The sequence below is a fragment of the Trichomycterus rosablanca genome, chromosome 15 (assembly GCF_030014385.1).
Source record: "Trichomycterus rosablanca isolate fTriRos1 chromosome 15, fTriRos1.hap1, whole genome shotgun sequence".
Taxonomy (NCBI): Eukaryota; Metazoa; Chordata; class Actinopteri; order Siluriformes; family Trichomycteridae; genus Trichomycterus; species Trichomycterus rosablanca.
Genome location: NC_086002.1, coordinates 2,172,479 through 2,189,548, shown reverse-complemented (window position 1 = coordinate 2,189,548; position 17,070 = coordinate 2,172,479). Strand labels below are relative to the sequence as shown.

General features: G+C 44.8%; 1 protein-coding gene across 2 annotated transcripts; it reads right to left on the bottom strand.

Annotated features, from left to right (window-relative positions):
• Positions 1 to 2,514: 2,514 nt before the first annotated feature.
• Positions 2,515 to 16,047, bottom strand: prkag3a (protein kinase, AMP-activated, gamma 3a non-catalytic subunit). 2 transcript variants are annotated; one of them, XM_063010911.1, is made up of 13 exons: positions 15,958 to 16,047; positions 15,519 to 15,558; positions 14,299 to 14,414; positions 13,492 to 13,573; positions 12,894 to 12,952; positions 11,536 to 11,581; positions 9,027 to 9,081; positions 8,803 to 8,929; positions 8,024 to 8,189; positions 7,153 to 7,190; positions 3,693 to 3,839; positions 3,371 to 3,558; positions 2,515 to 2,945 (listed from the first exon to the last, which is right to left on the bottom strand). In XM_063010911.1, the coding sequence occupies exons 1-12, from the start codon at positions 15,973 to 15,975 to the stop codon at positions 3,442 to 3,444; spliced, it is 1,011 nt and encodes a 336-aa protein (XP_062866981.1). In that variant the 5' UTR covers positions 15,976 to 16,047; the 3' UTR covers positions 2,515 to 2,945; positions 3,371 to 3,441. The 2 variants fall into 2 exon arrangements, with proteins under 2 accessions (XP_062866981.1, XP_062866982.1); XM_063010912.1 differs by having other exon boundaries at positions 14,299 to 14,534; positions 15,958 to 15,980.
• Positions 16,048 to 17,070: the final 1,023 nt, after the last annotated feature.

Here is a 17,070-nt window from a genome sequence, read left to right as displayed (position 1 = left end):
GGAATGTACCTCAGTGAGTGGCGCCTGCCTGAACACACTGGGGTCGAATCTCTTTTTCTCATGTATGGCTACTTATTTCAACGGGCTGATCAGTACTGACCAGGGTCGCGGATCTCTATTTAGTATAGCTGTGGTTGTTGATGATCAAAATAAAAGTACATGAGGAATATCTGAGCTAAACTTACGTCCATAAATATAAACAATAGAGGCAATCCAGAATAATAGATAGATAGATAGATAGATAGATAGATAGATAGATAGATAGATAGATAGATAGACAGACAGACAGTTAGATAGACAGATAGATAGATAGATAAATAAATAGATAGATAGATAGATAGATAGACAGACAGTTAGATAGACAGATAGATAGATAGATAAATAAATAGATAGATAGATAGATAGACAGACAGACAGACAGTTAGATAGACAGATTGATAGATAAATAGATAGATAGATGATAGATAGATAGATAGATAGATAGACAGACAGATTGATAGATAGATAAATAGATAGATGATAGATAGATAGATAGATAGATAGATAGATAGATAGATAGATAGATAGATAGATAGATAGACAGACAGACAGACAGTTAGATAGACAGATAGATAGATAGATAGATAGATAGATAGATAAATAAATAGATAGATAGATAGATAGACAGACAGACAGACAGTTAGATAGACAGATTGATAGATAGATAAATAGATAGATAGATGATAGATAGATAGATAGATAGATAGATAGATAGACAGACAGATTGATAGATAGATAAATAGATAGATGATAGATAGATAGATAGACAGACAGACAGACAGACAGTTAGATAGACAGATAGATAGATAGATAGATAGATAGATAGATAGATAGATAGATAGATAGATAGACAGATAGATAGATAGACAGACAGACAGATAGATAGATAGATAGATAGATAGATAGATAGATAGATAGACAGACAGTTAGATAGACAGATAGATAGATAGATAGACAGACAGACAGACAGACAGACAGATAGATAGATAGATAGATAGATAGATAGATAGATAGATAGATAGACAGACAGACAGTTAGATAGACAGATAGATAGATAGATAGATAGACAGACAGACAGACAGACAGACAGACAGACAGACAGACAGTTAGATAGACAGATAGATAGATAGATAGATAGATAGATAGATAGATAGATAGATAGATAGATAGATAGACAGACAGACAGACAGTTAGATAGACAGATAGATAGATAGATAGACAGACAGACAGACAGACAGTTAGATAGACAGATAGATAGATAGATAGATAGATAGATAGATAGATAGATAGACAGACAGACAGATAGATAGATATATAGATGGATGGATGGATGGATTTGAGACAGCAGCCTGTCACTAAACATGCTCCTCTGTTTAATAATCACTGTATGCAGTGGTTATTATAATACTTATAATACTCTAATAACAATTAAATAGAAGTAAATAAAGTAGAGGCAATGGTAGCTCAGTGATTAGAGCTCTTGGTTATCATTAGAAACGTTGTGGGTTTGAATCCCAGTTCTGCCAAACAGCCACTGTTGGACCCTTGAGCAAAGTCCTTAACCCTCTCAGCTCAGCTCAAAGGACCGCCAAATAAAGGCCGGGATTTCATTGTTCTGTACAGCTTTAATTCTAAGGCACTGGACTAATAATCAAAAGGTTGTGGGTTTAAATCTTACCACCGCCAGCTTGTCACTGTTGGACCCTTGAGCAGGCTGCTTAACCCTTACTGGCCTGGACTGTATTAAGTCACAAGTGTTGTAGCTTTGGATAACATGCTGTATATGTGAATAATTAATTACAAATAAATAAACTAATACCATTATAATAAACAACAATAAATGTATTTATGTGGATAATAACAATGATATTATCATTATTAATATGATGCCTCAACCAGCCAGCAGAGGTCACAGTTGCAGCATCAGTGAGGAGCCCCGTCGTCCTTCCTCCCTCAGGCACGGCTAGTTGTGTCTGTTGGATGGCCGACCATCAGCAGTGGTGGGTTAGCATAATAGGCCACTGCGCCACTTAAGTGCCCCATGTTGAAAGTAGCAGCCTGGACAGTATTTGTACCTGCTAGCAGGTGCTAACGTATCGTGTACTCGGTCAGACAGGTTTAGCGCTGTTCTGTGACTACAGAGCCAAATAACAGCACAGTACCACGTGACTAATGGGTATTGCTCTCATTCTGCAACTCAGAATGCCATACAGACACCACATTCAACTCACAATAGTGAGGAATGTATTCAGTTTATTTACTTTAGGTATGTTAGATTATAAAATCATTTTAGGGTCGTTCGGGTGGAGCAGTGGTCTCTAATACGCTTTCGAGTTTAATCTAAGAGGCATTTAAACCTTTTGTACATGTCATTACCAAGGGTACCAGTTATGGAGGAGAGGACACACACACACACACACACACACACACACACACACACACACACACACACACACACATTCATTATTAACTCCAAACTCTTAATCTTTTATTTATAAAAGATGATAAAAGATTATACCCTTTAATCTTTTACATACTGACATTTCAATCTTACTTAAAAGTATGTGGACATCGGTATGCGGTTCATTCACCTGAAATCAAAATAAATATAATATAAGTATAAATAATAACGGCATTTCACATTTCAGACCAGGGCGCTCGGGTGGCGCAGCGATAAATGTTGGGATCTATCAGGCGGTTGGGCATCTACAAACAGACACGATTGGACAATAACAACAACAAAAAATGATCTGCCACATGTTTGCAATCTTTTAGTCCATGGTGATGTACAGCTTGCTCGACTGTGGACAGCTCCAGCAGCTTCTAATGCTGGATATTCTTGACAAAGAATCCAATTCTTCTTTATTTCGTGAGTGTGATCATCGTGACTCATCGTGCTGAAATATCTGTGAGGAGAGAAAACGATAATGCATTCGTACAGGCCAAAAGTATGTGGACACCTGATCGTGAGATGGTCGGACATCTCATTAAAAACCATCGGCGTTAATCTGAAGGATTAATGTTACAGACATAATATATGACCAAAAGTATGTGGACACCCCTTCTGATCATTAAGTTCAGGTGCTTCAGCCACGCCCATTGCTAGCAGGTTTGGCAGTGACACTCAGTTCCATTAATCAGACTCAGGATGAACTGGAACGCCGACTGCGAGTGAGGCTTTCGAATCCAACATCAGTGCCTGACCATTAGTGGTCACAAACCCCCACAGACACAGTCCAAACTCTCATGAAAAGCCTTTTCCAGAAGTTTGGAGGCTGTTATAAATGCACCTTCGTTTGGAAGTGAGAATGAAATCAAACGGTAAGCCAACCTGTGATGTGATGATGAATGGAAGGAGGAAGCGAGTGAACAGAGGGTCAGGGGCGACCCCCCATGTTTCGGCTAGGGAGGCAGAGCGTCGATGCCAGCGGGAGATAAAATCAAGGCCTGCAGAAGGTCCGACAGAGAGATGATGCCCTGAACCCTGTCGTCTCGGCCCACCAGAACCAGCCTGTGGACCTACAGAGGAGAAGAACGATAAATCATCAAAATCCCCTGAACGAGAAGGTTGGGAGAGCAAAACGAATACTTGATTTGATCATTTTTTGACCCTTTGAGCCTGGAGGACCAGAGAAAGTTGTTTACACGTTCACCTCAGCACTAACGATCCTGTCGACCGCCGTCTCCAGTGTTTCGTCAGGATAACACTTAATGACACCCTCAACGTAACACCTCCGTCTCCTCACCGCCTCACGCATGCTCATGCTCAGGTTGTTGTAGGTTTTCTGTGCCGCTAGATTCTGGAAGGAGAAGACACATCGAGGAGCAACAGCGTGAAAATCATTAGAACTTTATTACCACACCCGCAGGTTCTTAACCCTGGGGTCTGGACCCTCTTAAGATGCATCTGGGTTCCAGGCATTTATTATACATTTATTATCTACCCATATACAGGGGTTGGACAAAATAACTGAAACACCTGTCATTTTAGTGTGGGAGGTTTCATGGCTAAATTACACCAGTCTGGTGGCCAATCTTCATTAATTGCACATTGCACCAGTAAGAGCAGAGTGTGAAGGTTCAATTAGCAGGGTAAGAGCACAGTTTTGCTCAAAATATTGCAATGCACACAACATTATGGGTGACATACCAGAGTTCAAAAGAGGACAAATTGTTGGTGCACGTCTTGCTGGCGCATCTGTGACCAAGACAGCAAGTCTTTGTGATGTATCAAGAGCCACGGTATCCAGGGTAATGTCAGCATACCACCAAGAAGGACAAACCACATCCAACAGGATTAACTGTGGACGCAAGAGGAAGCTGTCTGAAAGGGATGTTCGGGTGCTAACCCGGATTGTATCCAAAAAACATAAAACCACGGCTGCCCAAATCACGGCAGAATTAAATGTGCACCTCAACTCTCCTGTTTCCACCAGAACTGTCCGTCGGGAGCTCCACAGGGTCAATATACACGGCCGGGCTGCTATAGCCAAACCTTTGGTCACTCGTGCCAATGCCAAACGTCGGTTTCAATGGTGCAAGGAGCGCAAATCTTGGGCTGTGGACAATGTGAAACATGTATTGTTCTCTGATGAGTCCACCTTTACTGTTTTCCCCACATCCGGGAGAGTTACGGTGTGGAGAAGCCCCAAAGAAGCGTACCACCCAGACTGTTGCATGCCCAGAGTGAAGCATGGGGGTGGATCAGTGATGGTTTGGGCTGCCATATCATGGCATTCCCTTGGCCCAATACTTGTGCTAGATGGGCGCGTCACTGCCAAGGACTACCGAACCATTCTGGAGGACCATGTGCATCCAATGGCGGTGCCGTGTATCAGGATGACAATGCACCGATACACACAGCAAGACTGGTGAAAGATTGGTTTGATGAACATGAAAGTGAAGTTGAACATCTCCCATGGCCTGCACAGTCACCAGATCTAAATATTATTGAGCCACTTTGGGGTGTTTTGGAGAAGCAAGTCAGGAAACGTTTTCCTCCACCAGCATCACGTAGTGACCTGGCCACTATCCTGCAAGAAGAATGGCTTAAAATCCCTCTGACCACTGTGCAGGACTTGTATATGTCATTTCCAAGACGAATTGACGCTGTATTGGCCGCAAAAGGAGGCCCTACACCATACTAATAAATTATTGTGGTCTAAAACCAGGTGTTTCAGTTATTTTGTCCAACCCCTGTATATACCCACAAGGTTCAGATTTACACATATGCAAGCAATTGAGGGTTAAGGGCCTTGCTCAGGGGCCCAATAGTGGCAACCCTGAGGTAGTGGGGAGTCCATATGCATACACTTGGCTTAGTGTGTATCCCCCAGACAGTGGGAGTCACTGATACAACTTTCCCTACCTCGGGCACGGCCAAATCTGCCTGTTCAACAGTCGACCAGGTCGATGGCACCAGGTTGATCATAATAATATTATCAATAATTATAATACCCTTATTGTTATATATATATATACAGTGGAAAATATTTTGTGATGAATTTGATTTTAAATGGTTATAATTACCATTACAATTATTATTATTACTAATATTATAAGTAGTAGTACTACTGCCAGTTGTAGCTTAGTGGTTAAGATACTGGACTATAGGGGTGGTTTTATAAAATCGATTTTTTGATTCGAATCGATCTTTATTTGAATGATCCGATATCGATTCATATAAACGCGAGATGGATCTTTTAAATGAGCCGCTTTTTAAGGTGTACACGGAAATCTGTTACCTTCTTTAATCTCGCGTGACCAGCCGCTGTTTTTTCGTGCAACGAGATCTGACCTGCGCATCAGTTCAGCATGGCAGAAGCTCCAGTAATGAATATCTGGTTCACACTACATGATTTCTGCCCTGATTTTCGGCGACTGGTCTGCGCTAGATTTGCCGGCTCGGGAGCGACTCGGCTCTTAATCAATGTGAAACAGCGAGGGGAAACACACGGGAGAGGTTGTAAACAGGTGGAGCAGGGGCGTAATATAGTTATCGTTCTCTACAAAACAAATTATTTATTAACCTCCAACTTCAGAACAATCCCTGTTGGTCGTGTTGCCAAATCCACTCAGATTCCTTTCTTTTTTTCTCTTTGATATGACGCTGCTCATCAGAGCACAAACTCTGATCGCTCGCTACTTGTTGGAATGTATTTTAGGACGTGGTTTCATTAAACCCCTCGTCACTTCTCGTGTGTGTTTTTGTGACAAAACGTAGTTTGGGAGAGCAGACAGACTCATCTGAGATTCCTCCTGGTGATAGATGGTGTAGATGTGAAACCCCCCCCCCCCCATCAGTCGTGCAGTGTAAACTGTACAGCGACCCGGCAAATGAGAAAGTCGTGTAGTGTGAACTTGGCATAAGCTGTGCAACAGCCAGGTGTATGTTTACATTACACATACACTGTTGTAGCGTGTCAGACATATAAAATAATAATAAAATAAAAAAATTTGTTACTGTTTTTTGTTGTGGATTACTTATTTATGTAAAAACAAATATTTTTAATAATGAGTGTTCTTTGTACAATTATCACATTCGTTCTCTGTACATCTGTACATATTTCAACAAAACCTGTTAATGTAACTCAAATATGCCTAAATGTGTTGAATCGAAATTGAATCGAAGATCGAAGATCGACTCGAATCGGGACCTTGTGAATCGGAATCGAATCGATCCAGGAAATTAGTGGCGATACCCAGCCCTACTGGACTAGTAATCAAAAGGTCACTGGTTCAAGCCCCACCACTGCCAGGTTGCTACTGTTGGGCCCTTGAGCAAGGCCCTTAACCATCAAATGCTTAGACAGAATACTGCCACAGTACTGTAAGTCACTTTGGATAAAAGTTTCTGCTAAATGTAAATGTTCTATTAATATTATTATTATATTATACTGTTATTGTTAGTATCATATTTTTATTATTATTATTTTATATTAATATTGTTGTCAATATTATTATTTAATTTGGAGCTTTGTGATATTTTTGTAAAGTTTTTTTAAATTGGTTGATTTGTCCTAAGATACAGAAATACCAAAAGTAATCAAATAATATTAAAAATAATAAAGCTGATTCATCAACAGCACAAAAAGTTTACTTCGGTTTACTTACGATCACGTCAAATCTTGAGTAAAGAGCCACGACCTTCCCTGGAAAAGAAAAGAAAAATGGTATGAATAACCTGATCAGGGAAGAAATCAAATAGCAACATTTTAACCCTATAAACTCTTGGGTCGAGTTTATTTATTAGCATCAGTGATTAGGGTGATTATAAAGGAGCACTTGGATGGTGCAGCGGTCTCATACGCTAGCCCACCAGCAGGTAAACACCTCAAATCACAGTGGTGGGACCGGTATGGTCGGGCACTCTCGACAGGGCGTGTTCGAGGCAAGGAAGCTCGGACGGGGAGTCACGACCACGCTGCTGCAACAACGACTGAATATGGAGGAATGCATGGGGCATAGTGTGTTCCTCCAGAGTGTGAAGCGAGCAGCAGGGGGCGCCAGTGTGCAAAAATAAAATAATAATAATTTTATACAGAGATTAAATCAAAATAACTAACTCTAATTTTTAAAGAAAATTGCATTTCACATCCTGTCCCAACTTCTGTGGAACAGAGGTTTGTAGTATAATAATAATTTGCTCTTTCCTCCGCATGTTTCCGATTCCCTCCTACAACTCACACAGTGACCAAGGAGGGATCTGTGACGGGTCAGATGTTTTTCTACACCACCAGACACCAGGAGTCGCTGTTGCAACAGCAAGGACTAGAAACTCTATACAAAACGACCAACTGTAGCACCGCTGGTGTCATATATGTCTTCGAAAAGCTTTAGCACTTTTATATGTTGGTTGGAAACAGAGAGAGACGCTTATAGTCCGGATTTAGCTCCATCTGATTTCCACCTTTTTTGACCCTCAAAGGAGCTTTAAGGGGAAGAAGATTTTCATGTGATGATATCTGGATTGTACTTCTTTTACCATCTTCGTCGACCACAGGCAGCGCGGACACTCGTCTCTCCACGAAAATGGACAGGGCGTCGTAGACGCTCGCCGCCTGCTGTACGGTGGCGATGTCCCGGAACGTCCCGACTCCCACCTCTTCAATCGTCTTCTGCAGACACCGTGGCTTTGGGATCGTGGTTTTCTGTAGATGAGAGTCAGAAGGTGTTGGGGGTAAGAAACAACACAGGAAACAGCCAGAAGTATGTGGACTGTGTTTAAGGTGAGGCGGGGGCAGAAAATGGGTCACATGGTCTGGAGGAGATTCATGTTCAAGCACGAACCTTCCAAAACAGCAGATAGGTAGGTGCCAAAAGTAAGTGGACACCCCTTCTGATTGCTGAGTTCAAGTGTTTTCATCATACCTATTGCTACCAGGACCAGGTCCGATTTTGTAGCAACAGTTTGGGGAAGGTCCTTACCAGTTTGGAGCAAGCTGGTTTGGTGTGAAGGAACTTTAATTGCAAACCAGTTGAAACCCACTGGGATGGACTGGAATGTAAATTGCAATTGTCCTGACTGAACCAGTATGGCCAGTATAGGCACAAAGGTGGCATAGGCACTGCATAATCATGTCCATCGCTGTTCAACAGGATGTCCAGCAAGTTCTTGATCAAACGTCTACAGACTTTCGGCTGTACCGTGCAGCCCCAGAAGCGCAACTGGAGACCAGGAAACCAGTGTGGCACCATCTCTGTCATGACAGAACCAGTATAAAAATAACAACAATGCTGATTTATGAAAAGCATCTTACTAACAAATAGATAGAGGAACTTGAGGATTCTCTTGTGGGTCAAAATGTGCAGGACGTTGCCAGATTGAGGGTCGATGACGGGCAGCCGGTGGATTTTGTGCCTCAGTAGGGAGTAGACGGCATCGAAAAGGCTGCGATTACAAGAATAAAAAGATTAGGGGGTTTATTTTTGTTTACTGCGCCCTTGTTAGTGTCGGAGGCTTGGTGTGAAGCATCGTATGTTCTTACCTTGCGTCCGGTGTGATGCTGATGAGGCTCTGGTGATGGTTCTGCAGGAAAACGTCTAAACAGCCAGTGAGACGAAAAACAAACATACTAAATAAAACAAACGTTAAACCCTACATGGAACAGTGGTCTCCTGTCAAGGTTGGCAAAAAAGTCTGGTGTATCCTGAACACCGTGCTGGAACACAGGAGACACTATACACAGTCGAGCCAGCTTTACTTTTATCAGTATGGGCTGATACCACCATGAGTCCATGCCAATATAAAGCCTGCTTTACAACAGACGGTGTAACCTGCATTCAACCAGCTTCAAATCATCTACAGGAGTCTTGTGGTATCTGGTACCAGGATGAGACCAGAACTGAGACCTGGATGAGACCAGAACTGGGACCTGGATAAGACCAGAATTGGGACCAGCATTAGACCAGAACTGAGACCTGGATGAGACCAGAACTGGGACCAGGATGAGACCGGAACTGAGACCTGGATGAGACCGGAACTGGGACCAATATGAGACCAGAACTGGGACCAGGATGAGACCGGAACTGGGACCAGGATTAGACCAGGACTGGGACCTGGATTAGACCAGAACAGGGACCAGGATTAGACCAGAACTGGGACCTGGATTAGACAAGAACTGGGACCTGGATGAGACGAAAACCGGGACCAGGATGAGACCAGAACCGGGACCTGGATGAGACCAGAATTGGGACCAGGATTAGACCAGAACTGAGACCAGTATGAGACCAGAACTAGGACCTGGATGAGACCAAATCTGGGACCTGGATGAGACCAGAACATGGACCAATATGAGACCAGAACTGGGACCTGGATGAGACCAGAACTGGGACCAGGATTAGACCAGAACTGAGACCTGGATGAGACCAGAACTGGGACCTGGATGAGACCAAATCTGGGACCTGGATGAGACCAGAACTGGGACCAGGATTAGACCAGAACTGAGACCTGGATGAGACCAGAACTGGGACCAGGATTAGACCAGAACTGAGACCTGGATGAGACCAGAACTGGGACCAGGATGAGACCAGAACTGGGACCTGAATGAGACCAGAACTGAGACCAGGATTAGACCAGAACTGGGACCAGGATGAGACCGGAACTGAGACCTGGATGAGACCGGAACTGGGACCAATATGAGACCAGAACTGGGACCAGGATGAGACCGGAACTGGGACCAGGATTAGACCAGGACTGGGACCTGGATTAGACCAGAACTGGGACCAGGATTAGACCAGAACTGGGACCTGGATGAGACGAGAACCGGGACCAGGATGAGACCAGAACCGGGACCTGGATGAGACCAGAATTGGGACCAGGATTAGATCAGAACTGAGACCAGTATGAGACCAGAACTGGGACCTGGATGAGACCAGAACTGGGACCTGAATGAGACCAGAACTGAGACCAGGATTAGACCAGAACTGGGACCAGGATGAGACCGGAACTGAGACCTGGATGAGACCGGAACTGGGACCAATATGAGACCAGAACTGGGACCAGGATGAGACCGGAACTGGGACCAGGATTAGACCAGGACTGGGACCTGGATTAGACCAGAACTGGGACCAGGATTAGACCAGAACTGGGACCTGGATGAGACGAGAACCGGGACCAGGATGAGACCAGAACCGGGACCTGGATGAGACCAGAATTGGGACCAGGATTAGATCAGAACTGAGACCAGTATGAGACCAGAACTGGGACCTGGATGAGACCAGAACATGGACCAATATGAGACCAGAACTGGGACCTGGATGAGACCAGAACTGGGACCAGGATTAGACCAGAACTGGGACCAGGATTAGACCAGAACTGGGACCAGGATGAGACCAGAACTGGGACCAGGATTAGACCGGAACTGGGACCAGGATGAGACCAGAACTGAGACCTGGATTAGACCAGAACTGGGACCTGGATTAGACCAGAATTGGGACCAGGATTATACCAGAACTGGGAGCAGGATGAGACCAGAACTGGGACCAGGTTGAGACCAGAACTTGGACCTGGATTAGACCAGAATTGGGACCAGGATTAGACCAGAACTTCTGTACGTTTGCAGTCGATGCTCTTCTGTTGCTGCAATGTCCAGTTTTGATGACCTCATGCTCATTCTAGGTGCTTTGGACAGTGGACAGGAGTTGCATGGGCACTCTGACTGGCACAGAAAAATGTGTGTTGGAACACATTCATCTCATCACCAGGATTAAAACCATCTGCAGTTTGATCTACTGTAGATCTTCTGTTGGTCTGGACCAGACACCAAGTCCTTCAAGTCCTCTAGCATCAATGAGTCTTGGTCGCCCAACACCGCCTGAGACACCCTTGCTGGTCCTTATCAAAGTTCCCCAGGTCTTTCAGCTGATCAGATCTGCTGCATTCCACACAGATCAACATCTAACAGATCCCTCACCCTCACATGCACGTTTCTGGTGGGTGGTCCTAATGTTTTGGCTCATCAGTCAAACATCATCTACGTGACTCCGTTTATTTACCTCTCCATGTCTGGATCTTGTGCTCCTCCAGCTCGTAGATCTGAACCTTCAATCAGAGGAAAATCACACAGTCAGTCTGATCACAGCACAGTGGTCACATCAGCAAATCTCATGAAGCTAAGTGGACAGCGTCAGCAGCTCCACTATGAGCAAAATTATGTAGACACCCTAATTATTAAGATCAGGTGTTTGGACAAATAACAATGTGGGGGAGCCTTGTTTTCAAAATTGAGGTCTGTAGAAACATGGAATGGAGGCTGTTATAGCTGCAAGGGTGGAACGGTATATCCATGTTAATGCCCATGGACTTCCAACAGGATCATATTTATATTTATACAACAGTTAGTTCCGACCTTACAATCTGATTGGTTGAGAAGCGTTCTAACCTTTTCACACCACAACTGTATTACTCCGCTGACGCGATGCCAGTAACGACAAGTTTCATGCACTTGAGGTTGTGTGTTATCACGAATAACATCACGGCTGTAATGATGTTATTGATGTTATTCGCGATAACACACTCCCTCTCGTGTTCTATTGCTTTATTATATTTATTAGATTTTTTCCCCCCTTTAGCGCATCCAATTGTTCAATTAGCATCGTGCTTCCTCTCTGTAGAGAGATCGGAGCTAACCCATATCCCCTCCGAAACATGGGCAGCAGCCGGATGCATTTTTGCCACCCGCACATTGATGAGTTTGGCGCCACCTAGCGTCGCATGCGGAGAGACACACCCTAAGGGCGCTCTTCCTCATCCCTTGTGCAGGCGCCTCTAATCAGCCGGCAGAGGTCGTAATCCCATTCTGACAGAGAGAGACCCACATCCGGTTCTTTGTCCCGCCCCCCAACTGAGCTCATACAGCCGCCCAGCTTCGAATGGGTGAAGCAGAGCTGGATTCGATACGAGGTACTCAGAATCCAGCTCTGGTTGCAGCGTGTCTTTTTACCGCTGCGCCACCTGAGCGGCATATTTATTAGATTTTAACGTCATGTTTTACACTTTGGTTACATTAATGACAGGAACGGTAGTTACTCATTACACAAGATTCATCACGTTTAATATCATACACAGTCATGGACAATTTAGTATCTCCAATTCACCTCACTTACACGTCGTCTTTGGACTGTTGGATGAAACCCACGCAGACACGGGGAGAACATGCAAACTCCACAACGAAAAGAACTCGGACCGCCCCACCTGGGGATCGATCTCAGGACCTTCTTGCTCTAAGATAACGCTTTATTGGTCCTGAAGTGCCACCCTCCAACAGGTTTATGGTCAGGTGTCCACATACTTTTGGTCATACAGAACACATCTAAAAAAAAAAAAAAAAAGGAAACCCACTGTCCAGACCTACCATGGGGGATTTATAGTAGCGATGGAGAATGTTGATGAAGTCGGTGATGGTCAGCATACCTGCACAGGAATAAAATTTAAAAAAACAAGCGGGTTTATTTTTGTATTTTATTTGTTTTATTTCTCGTTGATAACTTTGATGATGCGCTACAAACCATGTGATCAAGATCAAAGGACCTAGGTTAGAATTTTAGCTGTGCTATCGACCAGTTTTTGCCTGGACGCTTCAGCTGCTGCATTTCATGCTGATCTCCTGCAGCAGTAGATAGATAGATAGATAGATAGATAGATAGATACTTTATTGATCCCGAAGAAAATTAACAGTATAGCCCATCAGCACCACAGCGCTGCGACAGACAAAATCGGAACTGTGAGGGGACGATGTCAGGCATTCGTGCCATACGATTGGTCCGTTGGATCTATCTGAGCCATTCAGTGGGATTCGGCACTGAACCGCGGTTTGCGTCTAATTTTTTCAAATGAAGAAAATCTTCATTCAAAGTTGTCGCTCAGTCTCAAGCTGGTTGTGTTTACCGCTAAGAAATGATGTTCGATGTTAGAAATTATGTTGCATGATGTTCTGGATTTTTTAATCTTACCCACAAACCTCTTCACCTTGCTGTCCCATAAAGGCGCCGCTCGTAAACCATTGGCCACCAGTGCGAAGAAGGCTTTCTTCACCTGGAAATACACACGGATATCATCTCGATTTTAGAAAAAAGCAGCGAGACCGTTTAAATAGGTTGTCCAACAATCTCATGGTCAGGTGTCCACATACACTGATCAGCCATAACATTAAAACCACCTTAATGTTTCTACACTCACTGTCCATTTTATCAGCTCCACTTACCATATAGAAGCACTTTGTAGTTCTACAATTACTGACTGTAGTCCATCTGTTTCTCTACATGCTTTTTTTTCGCCTCATTTCACCCTGATCTTTAATGGTCAGGACCACCACAGAGCAGGTATTATTTAGGTGGTGGATGATTCTCAGCACTGCAGTGACACTGACATGGTGGTGGTGTGTTAGTGTGTGTTGTGCTGGAATGAGTGGATCAGACACAGCAGCGCTGCTGGAGTTTTTAAATACCGTGTCCACTCTATTAGACACTCCTACCTAGTTGGTCCACCTTGTAGTTGGTCATCTATTGCTGCTGTTTGAGTTGGTCATCAGTGGTTTGGTTGGTGGACGATTCCCAGTCCAGCAGTGACAGTGAGGTGTTTAAAAACTCCATTGTGTGTGTGTGTGTGTTTAGTTCACAGAATTGGTCCAACAGTAAAGGCAGTCTCCGCACCTCATCTGCATTCAGTTGCTTCCTCACAGCCACAGGAACCGGCCCAAGGTTTTAGGAAACAACTGTTCCGCTTTAATTAGAACCGAAATTGTAAAAAATCAGACGGACCTGAAGGGCGGTGTCGAACACGATGAGCTTACAGCTGGTGGGAACGGCGTCGTAGCAGGTGTGTTTCTTCATGAAGTTCAGGTAAGCTTCTGCGTCCGGGTCTGAGAGGTCGTCCACTGGAACCCAGACACAAACTGAACTAGTAACTCGTAACTAATCCACCTGCTGCAGTTCATGTTTCTGTATTTTATTCCACTTTCAGGGTTCTCCTATGTGAAGCGCTCATCCATCACCTCCTGTTTGAGTGGGGTATAAATATGAGATACTGTATTATAGAGCTAAAGGTATGAGTTCAGGTGTTTCAGCCACACCCACTTCTAAAAGGTGTATACATTTGTTCATTTAGTTCTGGGTCATGGGGGGTCTGATACACGGGGTGAAAGACAGGAAACACCCCGGACAGGTCACCAGTCCATTACAGGGCAAACACACACACACACACACACACTCAGGGCAATTCCTAATAGCTCTAGTTGACCCGACTGCATGTCTTTAGCACCCGGAGGAAACCGGAGCACCCGGAGGAAACCCACAGGGAGTCCTTGGTCGAGGGGGGTCTGATACACGGGGTGAAAGACAGGAAACACCACGGACAGGTCGCCATCACAGAGCACACACACACACACACACACACACTCAGGGTCATTTCTAGTAGCTGTAATTGGTCTGACTGCACGGCCTTGTGGGAGGAAACCGGAGCACCCGGAGGAAACCCACAGGGAGTCCTTGGTCGAGGGGGGTCTGATACACGGGGTGAAAGACAGGAAACACCACGGACAGGTCACCAGTCCATCACAGAACAAACACACACACAGGGCAATTTTTTAGTGTTTCCAATTGACCCTGACTGCACGTCTTTGGCCTTGTATGAGGAAACCGGAGCACCCGGAGGAAACCCACAGGGAGAAGGTGTGTAAATTTGTTCATTTAGTTCAGGGTCATGGGGGGTCTGATACACGGGGTGAAAGACAGGAAACACCCCGGACAGGTCACCAGTCCATCACAGAGCACACACGGCAATTCCTAATAGCTCAAGTTGACCTGACTGCACGTCTTTAGACTTGTAGGAGGAAACCGGAGCACCTGGAGGAAACCCTGAAAAGGGCCCTGGCTGCCCGACAGCGCTGCCCACTGTGCCACCCTGTATATTTCCAATTCTATTTAAAAGAACGATGCTAACTATGATAGCCCAGGTGGAAAACCATGATCATATGACCTACCTGAATTGTTCATGAGGTGACTGTCAGTACACTCCCCCTCCTGTAAAATAACCAAATAACAAACATAATAACCACCGGGATGCAAACTCAACGTGACCATGTGACTACTAGAGATCGTTTTGGCATATTTCTCACATTTCCTTTTTCAAATCCCTTCTCAATTTGGTCATTTCCAACTCCCCATTACAATCACTCTGCTGAGTAAGTCAGCATTCGCTTCTTTGCACCAACCAGCGGTAGCAAGATTACCAGAGTCTCCAGGTGGATTCTGAGCGTTTAGCACCACTAGACAAATTGAATCCACAACCAATCAGATTGCTTTATCAGTGCACAGTTATTCGAGTTTGAGCAGTGAATTCTGGCTAGTTAACAGCCCCTGATATTAAAGTCTCCTGTTTCTAACCTAAGCGTGAGTTAGCTGATATATTTGATCTCTTACCTGCTGTACAGACTCCATATCCGTGTAACCGTCGCGGTCCTGGTGTGTGTGGGGGGTAAATTACTGGTGCTCAGAGACCGCCGACTCCGTGCTGGTGGGTGTGAGCGGATCGTTTGGGAACGCTTCGGTCGCCTATTTTCAGTTTGAGACACACGAACCGGGTTCGTCGGGTGCGTCTCAGATTGAGCCCCTGAACTTGTGCCCTGCTCCCTATCCCCTACGTACTGCCAACACACTTGTGGATTCCCTGCCAGGGCGAAACGGACAGTCGTCCAGGGCACCAGGCGGGTGCCGTGCCAGCCGTTCATGAATCAAACGAGCAGCCAGATGTGCTCTATAGCCGAAAGTACGTGGACACACCCCTCCTGTTAGCCACACCCACTGCTAACAGGTGCTGAAAAATTGGAGCAGGATGGCCTTTGTACCACATATGCAACTCTGGATCTCGCTGTGGTACAGTGGAGTCCTAGGGTCATGGAAATGTTCCGCAACTCTGATTGTGGTACAGTGGAGTCCTAGGGCCTTGGAAATGTTCCACAACTCTGATTGTGGTACAGTGGAGTCCTAGGGTCTTGGAAATGTTCCGCAACTCTGATTGTGGTACAGTGGAGTCCTAGGGCCTTGGAAATGTTCCACAACTCTGATTGTGGTACAGTGGAGTCCTAGGGTCTTGGGAATGTTCCACAACTCTGATTGTGGTACAGTGGAGTCCTAGGGTCTTGGGAATGTTCCACAACTCTGATTGTGGTACAGTGGAGTCCTAGGGTCTTGGGAATGTTCCACAACTCTGATTGGGGTACAGTGGAGTCCTAGGGTCTTGGGAATGTTCCACAACTCTGATTGTGGTACAGTGGAGTCCTAGGGTCTTGGGAATGTTCCACAACTCTGATTGGGGTACAGTGGAGTCCTAGGGTCTTGGGAATGTTCCACAACTCTGATTGTGGTACAGTGGAGTCCTAGGGCCTTGGAAATGTTCCACAACTCTGATTGTGGTACAGTGGAGTCCTAGGGCCTTGGAAATGTTCCACAACTCTGATTGTGGTACAGTGGAGTCCTAGGGCCTTGGAAATGTTCCACAACTCTGATTGTGGTACAGTGGAGTCCTAGGGTCTC

Excerpts from the sequence above, each read along its gene's own strand:
- prkag3a (XM_063010911.1), bottom strand. Across the intron at positions 14,415-15,518 it reads TCACCTCATGAACAATTCAG|TGGACGACCTCTCAGACCCG; the intron begins GTAGGTCATATG and ends TCTGGGTTCCAG. Across the intron at positions 3,559-3,692 it reads ACAGGATCGTTAGTGCTGAG|GTCCACAGGCTGGTTCTGGT; the intron begins GTGAACGTGTAA and ends TCTCCTCTGTAG.